Source organism: Gavialis gangeticus, unplaced genomic scaffold, assembly GCF_001723915.1.
Source record: "Gavialis gangeticus isolate Ggan-Ray unplaced genomic scaffold, GavGan_comp1, whole genome shotgun sequence".
Taxonomy (NCBI): domain Eukaryota; kingdom Metazoa; phylum Chordata; order Crocodylia; family Gavialidae; genus Gavialis; species Gavialis gangeticus.
In genome coordinates, this window is record NW_017729009.1 from 6,381,870 (window position 1) to 6,390,859 (window position 8,990).

General features: G+C 39.3%; 1 protein-coding gene across 1 annotated transcript in view; it reads left to right on the plus strand.

Annotated features, from left to right (window-relative positions):
- LOC109292445 (translocating chain-associated membrane protein 1-like 1) overlaps nt 1–8,990 on the plus strand; it is a 47,651-nt gene that overhangs the window by 34,782 nt on the left and 3,879 nt on the right. Inside the window, exons 6-10 of the mRNA XM_019509877.1 lie at nt 1,293–1,377; nt 1,575–1,645; nt 1,733–1,837; nt 4,752–4,895; nt 5,685–5,845. Of these exons, the coding sequence (XP_019365422.1) occupies nt 1,293–1,377; nt 1,575–1,645; nt 1,733–1,837; nt 4,752–4,895; nt 5,685–5,845 (566 nt within the window). The remainder of the gene's footprint in view (nt 1–1,292; nt 1,378–1,574; nt 1,646–1,732; nt 1,838–4,751; nt 4,896–5,684; nt 5,846–8,990) is intronic.

Consider the following 8,990-nt stretch of genomic DNA (forward strand, 5'->3'; position numbering starts at 1 on the left):
CTCTCTCTCTCTCTCTCTCTCTCTCTCTCTCTCTCTCTCTCTCTCTCCCCATTTTCATGTGTGTGTATGTGTATATATTAGGAATGTGCGAAACAGGCCATATTTGATTTGGATTTGGCCCAAATCGGGGACAGTAATTCAATTAATTGATTCAGATCACTGTCCCAATTCAATTCATCCGAATGCGAAGATTTGATGCTGATTCAGAGAATCAGTGATTCGGGCATAGACACAGCTTTAAATATTTTTTCTACATGCTTCAAGGTACCAGGCGTGGCTCGTGAATGCTGCGATGGTGGGGCGGATGGAGCGTCCCACAGGAGTGCGGGGGGATGCCCAGTGCGCTCGGTATTGGACCCGGAAGTGCTTCTGGTCCACGTGGGTGTGCTGCCAAGTGCTTGAGAGACCCCCACACCCCTTCCAGCTCAGCGATCAGCCATGGGGGCACCCTGGGTGTCCCCCCAGACCCAGGAGGCACCAGTCACTGAGTCGGGGGAATGCAAGCCGCCTGGTACCTTGAGGTATGTAGAAAAAACATTTAAAGACATGTCTATGTCCGAATCATCGAATCTCTTTGAATCAATTTGGAGGGTTCCAATTTGATTTAACGAGATTAAAGGTGTCCTGATTCGATACAGATTCGGAGATTTGGCTGCCGAATTGAGCCAAATCTCTGCCGAATTGAATTAGCAACCAAAGCTTCATACAGCCATAACGCGCGCGCGTGTGTGTGTGTGTGTGTGTGAAAATAAATAAATAAATAAATAAATAAATGTGTGTATATATGAGAGAGAGTCTTTCATATTTCTCATATTATATATATGAGAGAGTCTTTCATACACATGCAGACATTTTTTTTCCTTCACATTAGTGACCAGTACCTAAAAACCTTGAATGTTGTCAGCTGATGCGTCTCGTGGTATTTGTGATTTATTTAATTCCCAGTCTTACAAAAGCCTGGATGTGTTTATCTGTACTGTGTTAGTAGTCCTACAGACTTCAGTGAGGGTGGAGTTAAGCACATGCTGAATTTTTTGCAGGATTAAGGCCTTAAATTAGTATTACTTAATATTTGTTTTTTCAACTGTAGAATCTTCTTTGAGGGGAGGGTATGGTCAAACTTGAGTCCTTTCTGTTCCCAAATTGGCCAAAAGTGTAATTGCCATCAAAGAAGAGTCCCATAAACAGTTGTTCAAGAAAAAAACAGTTCCTCTTTATGATTCCTTAAATACCCAGTGCATCATGTAAACAGCCTTTCTTACTTTGAGATTAGTAAATATCTTATTGTTTAGTTTTCAGGTAAAATTCTTCTATATCTGCCAGATTGCCTATTGGCTTCATGCACTGCCAGAATTGTATTTCCAGAAGATTAGAAAGGTATGAATTGAAGCCTGTCTGCATTTAATTAAAAAAAACAACCCTTTTTGTTGCTTGATTTCCCATGTAATGTACTCGGGGTGGAAACATTTATAAGGGGTCCACAGAAAATATGGAAAGTTGATATATTCAGTATTACAGGGTTTTTGAAAAAAAATAGCTAAAAATAAACATCTAATAATTTTTCTAATTTTTAGGAAGATATTCCAAGACAGCTGTATTATATCTGTCTTTACATTGCTCACATATCTGGTGCCTATGTATTAAAGTAAGTATTTGTAAATTGTTATTAATTGATAAACTTTGGTTTACTTCATAATTTCATTACATTTTTGTTCACCTTTTCTTTCTATAGCCTGCAACGTTTGGGGCTAATTTTACTTGTACCTCATTATTTAGTGGAACTGATCTTTCACGCCTCTCGTCTTTTCTACTTCAGTGATGAAAACAAGCAGAAAGGGTAAATTTTGCTTATATTAAATTATTTTTATTTTCATACTACCTCTATTTAGAGTTCTGTAATTTACACTGAATTATTTTGGCATTAAAAATGTTTGCATGCATGTAAGAGCATGTTTAGGAAACATATCACATTCTAAGATACCTCTGATACCCATATTTTTGCTTGGAATTTCAATACTGTATATAGTCATGGAAACTAATATGTCACTTCGCAATTATGCTAGTTTTTCAGTTAAGCTTTGTTAAAGTCATGTCTCAAGTTAATGTTGGCCACATAAAATACTCAGTTGCTAAATATAGCTGTCACTGCAAATATTTTATAGGGATTTCTGATCTTAAAAACAAATCCAGCCAAGAATAGAAGTGCCACATTATTGCAACTTATCAGTCTTATTTTTTGTTCTTGAATTTAGTTATCATTGTCAATCAATATAAAAGAGCACAAAGAATTACAGCAGAATCTTATAGTAAAGATGTACAGCGGTGAATTCTTTCAAGGGTGAAAACTAGTATACGCTGTCATTTTTGTAGTCTGTTCCTTCTTAGCAAAAGGTAGACCAAAAGTGAAAAATTTATAATTTGTGGAAGAAAATAACATATGTATATACTGCAAATTTGTAAGTAGTTACTTTTGAGGAGGAGGAGGAATATCAGAACATCTAGGAGGAATTAAACAAGAGAACTGATCTATAGAACCAGACTGGAGGAGAGAAACTGTAGTGTGCCTACTGAAAGGGGTAAAGAGGACAACCAAGAAAGAAAGAAGTATGATGCAAGACACCCCACCCTTCTTATTGAATGTTTTATTCATGTGTGAACATTTAAGGGCCTTTGTAATTTTGTTTCACTTGTCCACTCATCTCCAACTCTGTCTCCCTCCACTATACCACCCATTCAGTGTTCACTTTTGAAAGACTAACAAATATGTTACCTTACCTTCCATTCAACTTCTTTTATATTGGACAACCCTCTTTTTTTCCTTTCTTTTTTTTTTTTTAAACTGATCTGTAAAGTTATTCCTTTTTGGGGTCTTTTCAAAGATTTGTTTTAACTTGAGTGTCAAAGAAACAAGTAGCTGAGCTGAGGGCCTGTAAAAGAGCAGAAGCCTAGGCTTGATATCTGGGAATCAAGGTCAGAAGTTCAGGGTGTGAACTGGAGTGAGGAGTCGGGGTTAGGAGCAGCTGTGTCCGGAAACAAGGGTTGAGGTAGGGACAGAAGCCTACAAGGATTTAGGCTGGAGCAGGGCTAATCACAGAGATGCTAACTATCTTTACTGTTGAGCAGCCACAAAACAAGAAGAGGGCTGCTCTTTATATTGTAGGTAGCCATGCCCATGTATGTAACTAGGGCCAGCTGCAGATAAAGTAACAGGGAACCAGGCACACTCAGGTAATCGGGATCAGGTGGGGGCTAGTCAGCATGTCTGCTGCCCTGACCCCTAATAAGGCCACTTGAAGAAAGCCTTCATTTGGTACTCCTTAATGAAAAAGTAGTTTTTCTCCAAGGGAAACCCATCTCCTTAAAGTATGAATTTCAGAAGTATTTTGACTATTTGCTTAGAAACAAGAACATAGTACAAGTCCTAAAACTGACCCTGTTGAGCCACTGGTTTTTTTTAGACTTGAGGCACCCCGTGGAAAATGTTTCCATCCAGTTTTTGTCTACAGAGAAATAATAGAGCATTTTTCTGTTGCAAAGACCTCAGAAATATCACAGCAGGCCAGAGTAATCTTAATGCTATGGATTCCTATATGAAATCTCTGCATTTATATTGTGAATATTTGCACACCTAACAGTGCTAACATTGTTTGGCACCCCAAGAAGGTCTCAAGGCACCCTGGTTGAGAATCGTTGCTTTATATGTCAGGTTATAAATTCTAACCCCTATGGCCTCTTTCAGACTCTTGCTGCTTTTTCTTGTATGTGCTGGCTCTGGTTTGTTTATTTTTTTAACCTTCCTGTTTGAACTGACAGATTCAGAAGATAGATTTTCATTTTTTTCAGTTTAAGATTAAATGAATGAAGTCTTTTTCTGTTTAAACTGAATATATGGAGAGCACCAGCTTTGATTTTTAAAAGTGAATTTCTTTTCCACCAACTTGTATGAGAGTTTCTGACCCATCTTCATTAAAGAAAGCCCTCAGAACGTAAAATCAACCAACAATCTCTTCCTGCTTTCCCAGCCTGGCCTGATGCTGACTTCTCTCATGGAATCCCCTTCCTCTGGTGCAGGAAAAAGCCGTAGTGGTATATCCTTGGGCACTCTTCTCAGATATCACTGCTTAAATTCATCAGTTTCTATACTGGCTGTATTGAAGACCATTAACACACAAGTTGTTCACAGAACTTTACTCTCAGTGTCTTTATAATCAACATGTTCCAACCCTTAAAAGTAATGGAAGTAATATTTTATATCTAATTAATTTTTGGTAATTCATAAAGGTGCTTGTAACTTTTGATTGTTCACCACATTTTATAACTTATACAAGTTTGGGTACTAAAATGACATTTTGTAAGTCATATAGATCAATGTGGGAAGGTTGTACTTTACTATTGATTTGCATTTCTCTGTTCAGTATATTCTCCCCTCTTCCTGACATATAAATTAAATGACTATAAATAATCTACTTTGACCTACCAACCACTTCTTTTTTTAATTTAATATCTGTGTGTGACCATTCTGTAGTGATTTCCATGGTTTTATAAGACCCTTGCTACTTGATATTCATGCTGTAAGTCATAGAAATATGATGGACTCTCTTTACATTACATTTCATTATGGAGGGAAGTTTAACTTTACTTAACCTTGTAAAGTTAGATGAGTTAAAAAGAGGTAGACAAAACATGGGAAATACATTAATTTCCTGATGAAATCATGTTCTAATGAACAAAATTCATTCTTTTGTTTTCAGATTTACCCTTTGGGCTTTACTGTTTGTAATGACTCGTCTTCTAACGCTAACTTTATCTGTCCTCACATTTGGATTTGGTCTGGCAAGAGTAGAGAATCCAGTTTTTTCCATAGTAGATGGAAACTTCAATGTACTCACTGTGAGGTATAAGATGATTTATGTTTTTAAAAAATTATATAACAGTCCAAAATGTTACTTGTTTTTCTTCTGTGTTTTGAGGTGGAAGATTTTAAGCAGCTTTGTTTCTTTGTCCCTACCTTCCATGGTACAGGGCCTACCAGTACAAAATGTTTGGCAAAAATTAATTAAATCAGTCTTTTCTATTATTATATTTATTTTTTATTACATTAACCTAATGATTAGCATGAAAAGGACACCCTGCATAACTATTTTGTGAGACTTTTCTTTAAAAAGTCCATGTTTATTATAGACATGCTGTAATTTTGAAATGCTCCCACCATCACTTTTTCCTCATTTTATTTTAGAGACCCCAAACATGCTCTGAATGCACTCATTCTTGCTTGCTCATATTGAAGCCAGATTTTCATCATGGGCTCCTCAGTTTAAAATTTATTTTAAATAAAGTATCATCAAAGATGGGCATTGGACTTGTACACCTGGTCACTGTTAAAGTTCACTCATAGATCATTTGGCAGAAGAAGCTACAATTGTGCAATTTGCTATAGATCCATAAAAGCTATAGTTGATATTTCCTTGCCAAGTATGGACACTTTCATTGATGTATGTACATGCAACTCTTGCTTATTTCATGCATGAGTCTCTCAGACAAATGTGGTTTTCACTAGCATGAGAGGTTTGAGTGATGGTTTTTTTTTAAAAAACGTGGCACTGCTTTGCAGTATAACTATGTACAGTTAGAACATTTTATAACACTTCTTAAGTTGGGTTTTTTGGGTTTGTTGTTTTTTTTAGGATTAGCTGTTTGGCTGCAGTTTGTTTAACACAGGCCTGGATGATGTGGAAATTTATAAATTTCCAGCTAAAAAAATGGAGAGAGCATACCCGGAACCAAATTCCTAGGAGAAAAATAAATAACATGAAGAGCAAGCCAACAAAAAAGGAAACAAACAGAGGTTAGTGTTATTGCATTTTAAAGCCCCTTTTAAGATATACTGTAAGCATTTCTGCATATGATTTATTTTCTGTATCTTATCTTTTTCTTCATACCAAAACGTAAGGGAGCCAGAGCAGCGTCCATTTGTTGGTGTACAGTGAAAACAGACATCATTTTAACTTCATAGCTGCATACAAGCATTACATTTCTACCACGAAAATGGCAGTTCTGGTAGAAACCCTAAGTGTACAAACCTTCCCAGTTTCTCTCAGACCAAAAAGGGTGGTTTAAAAAAAAAAAAAAAAAACTCCAACCAAGTAGAAGTGGCTCCTGGGAGAGTTTCTCCAGGGAAAACAAACATATGTATACACTTACTCTTCCAATAGAAGCCACAGTGCTGTCCTCCAACATTCCAGCTTACATTTGTCCTTCATACTTCCTGTCTCTAGGAAGTCTGTGACTCAGGCTAGATTCCACGGTTCCAGCTGAGTACAGAGCAAACCCCTCTCCCTGACTGCTTTGGGATCAGGTTAATCCAATCTTTTTCACCAACCCTATGCTGTACCCCATGGCCACATCCAGATGAACGCAGACATGCATTATGTGATGTCGCAGACCTGCCTGTAACACCACACGCTGCACGTGCCAGCATTCCCCATACTACTAGCTTGCAGTGTGTGTGTGTGTGTGTGTGTGTGTGTGGGGGGGGGGAGGTGTTGACCCTAGATTCTGGGGTCAAGAAAACCAATGCTGAAAAAAAGCGGGGCAGCACACATGGTACCAGCACATACCACCCAGAACAGGAGACTGGCTGGCTGGAGTCACACACTTGCTTATGGCCAGGCTTCCTGGCATGGCTGCAACCCTGGGAGGTGCCCAGGTAAGGCTGTTGATGCCAGCACAGTTTCTGGCCCCAGCCTCCCTTTGATAACTTGCTGCACGCCAGAGCATGCAGAGTGTGCGAGGATCTGTGCACAGGGGTTTCTTCACTGTATGCCATCCACAGTGCACACTGTACACTATGCACCCAACCTCTCTAACGTTTGTACCCTGCTCTCCTGGTAGGTTTTCTTACTGGGGAAATGAAACCACGGGACCTGTGGTTCATTTCAGTACTTCTGTGCAGCCAAAATAGTCTACCTCAGGATCTTTACTTATAGTTCACTGTAACTGCATGTTGCTAACCAAGGAGGGATCAAATGTTGTACTAGAGTAAAGACCTAAACTATAAATTAACTCCAGCACTTTCTAGAGTTTTTGTGTCCTTTACTGAACACAAAAGTAGATTTGACAAGTGTTGCATATTGCTAGACTGAAGGATTTTAAAAATTAAAGAAATAGGACATTTGTAAGAAAATGTTGCAATCATTCTTTTAATGCCTACAAATTAAAACATATTCCATTTGAGGTTTTTTAAGTGATCTTTTTCCTTTATGACTGTAAATTCTATTTTTGTTACATTTCAGAAGAAATTTAATTCAGTGTCTTGCTTTTCCAGATATATTTAATTTGAAGGCTTTGTAGTAAATGTTAGATACATAAAAGAACCGAAATGAATTTCACATTAACTGGTGGACGATACGTAGCGAATAAGACTTGGACAGTAGGGCTGTGCGAAGCTTCGGTCCCTGATTCAGTTTGGTGGAGATTCGGCCTGATTTGGTGGCCGAATCTCTGAGTCCGAGTTGAAACAGGACCCTTTAATCTCTTCAAATTGAATCGGAGCCCTCCAAATAGATTCGGAAAGATTCAGCGATTCGGGCATAGACACAGCTTTAAATATTTTCTCTGCATGCCTCTGAGTACCAGTGTGGCTCGTGAATGCTGCGATGCTGGGGCGTGTGGAGCGTCCCACAGAAGCCTGGGGAGATCCCCAGTGTGCTCGACAGCAGACCCGCAAATGGGCCAGAAGAACTTCCAGTCCACTTCTGGGTCTGCTGGCGAGCACGCCGGGGGCCCCCCCACAATTCCCTGGGTTAAGTGACCGGAACTACTTCGGGTCCACTTTCAAGTTAGCTGCTGAGGATGTGGAGGGCCCCCCTGCACTCCCGTGGGATGCTCCATGCATCACAGCATTCACAAGCTGTGCTGGTACCTTGAGGTGTATGTAGAAAAAACACTTAAAGCTGTGTCTGTCCGAATCACTGATCCTCCGAATCAGCATCGAATCTTCAGATTCGGATTTGGCCAAATTGAATTGGGGCAGTGATCCAAATCAATGAATTGAATCACTGTCCCTGATTCAGGCCAAATCCGAATCGAATGGGGCCCACTTTGCACACCCCTATTGGACAGGAAGACTAACCATACTATACAGAAATACATACGAGAGTCAGACCCTCTTCCTGTGAAGCTAAGGACCAGCACTGTTGAAAAGCACAGCATCTGCTAATGCTAATCCTGGATCTTTTCAGAACTTCCATTTTCATTTTTGTCTCTAGCTAGAGGGGTGTGCTGTTTTAAATTTAGGCAAACTTATTGAAACTTAATTGGATGGAGAGACTCCAGTTGATCTTAACAGGTGTGGAAGTAGTTTAATTCCTTTCCCCTACTGAACCTCTTAGTTTCAGTGAAGAACATATCTCTGTGGTTCTACTCCAGCCTTGCAGGCCCTTCTCTCCTTTCTTCCATTAATATTTTCAGTGCCTGTTTTTGCTGTTCCTCATTGCTTTTACATACAGCAGTATGAAATGGATACAGTTCTTGAGATTCACCACTGCTCACAAGTTCTGCCCAGCAGTGAAACTGTCTGTAGTCCTATTGACTTTGTGTGTTGCTGCAGCTGGGCAAATCACTGAACAGCACAGATGTTGGAGCCATCTGTCTGCAGAGTTGGGAGGATGCTGCTGCATTGGCTAAACCTTACAAAAATAAATACCTTCACAATGATACAAGCTCAAAATATTCAGTGAAAAGTTGGATTCTGCTGAGATCCCTTCTAAGTCTCCAGGCTAGCTTCTGATAGCTAGAGTAAATGGATTTTTTTAAAGCCTTAAATATAGGGATCCAAGCTGGATGCCAGTTAATATGTTGGTCAGCAGTGACTGTGCAGAGTTCTGATGCTGTGGGATAATTCAAATGTATCTTGAGTTATCGTAGAATCAATGAGTCATAGTTTCATAGTTTCTAGGGTCGGAAGGGACCTGAGAAGGTCATCTAGTCCG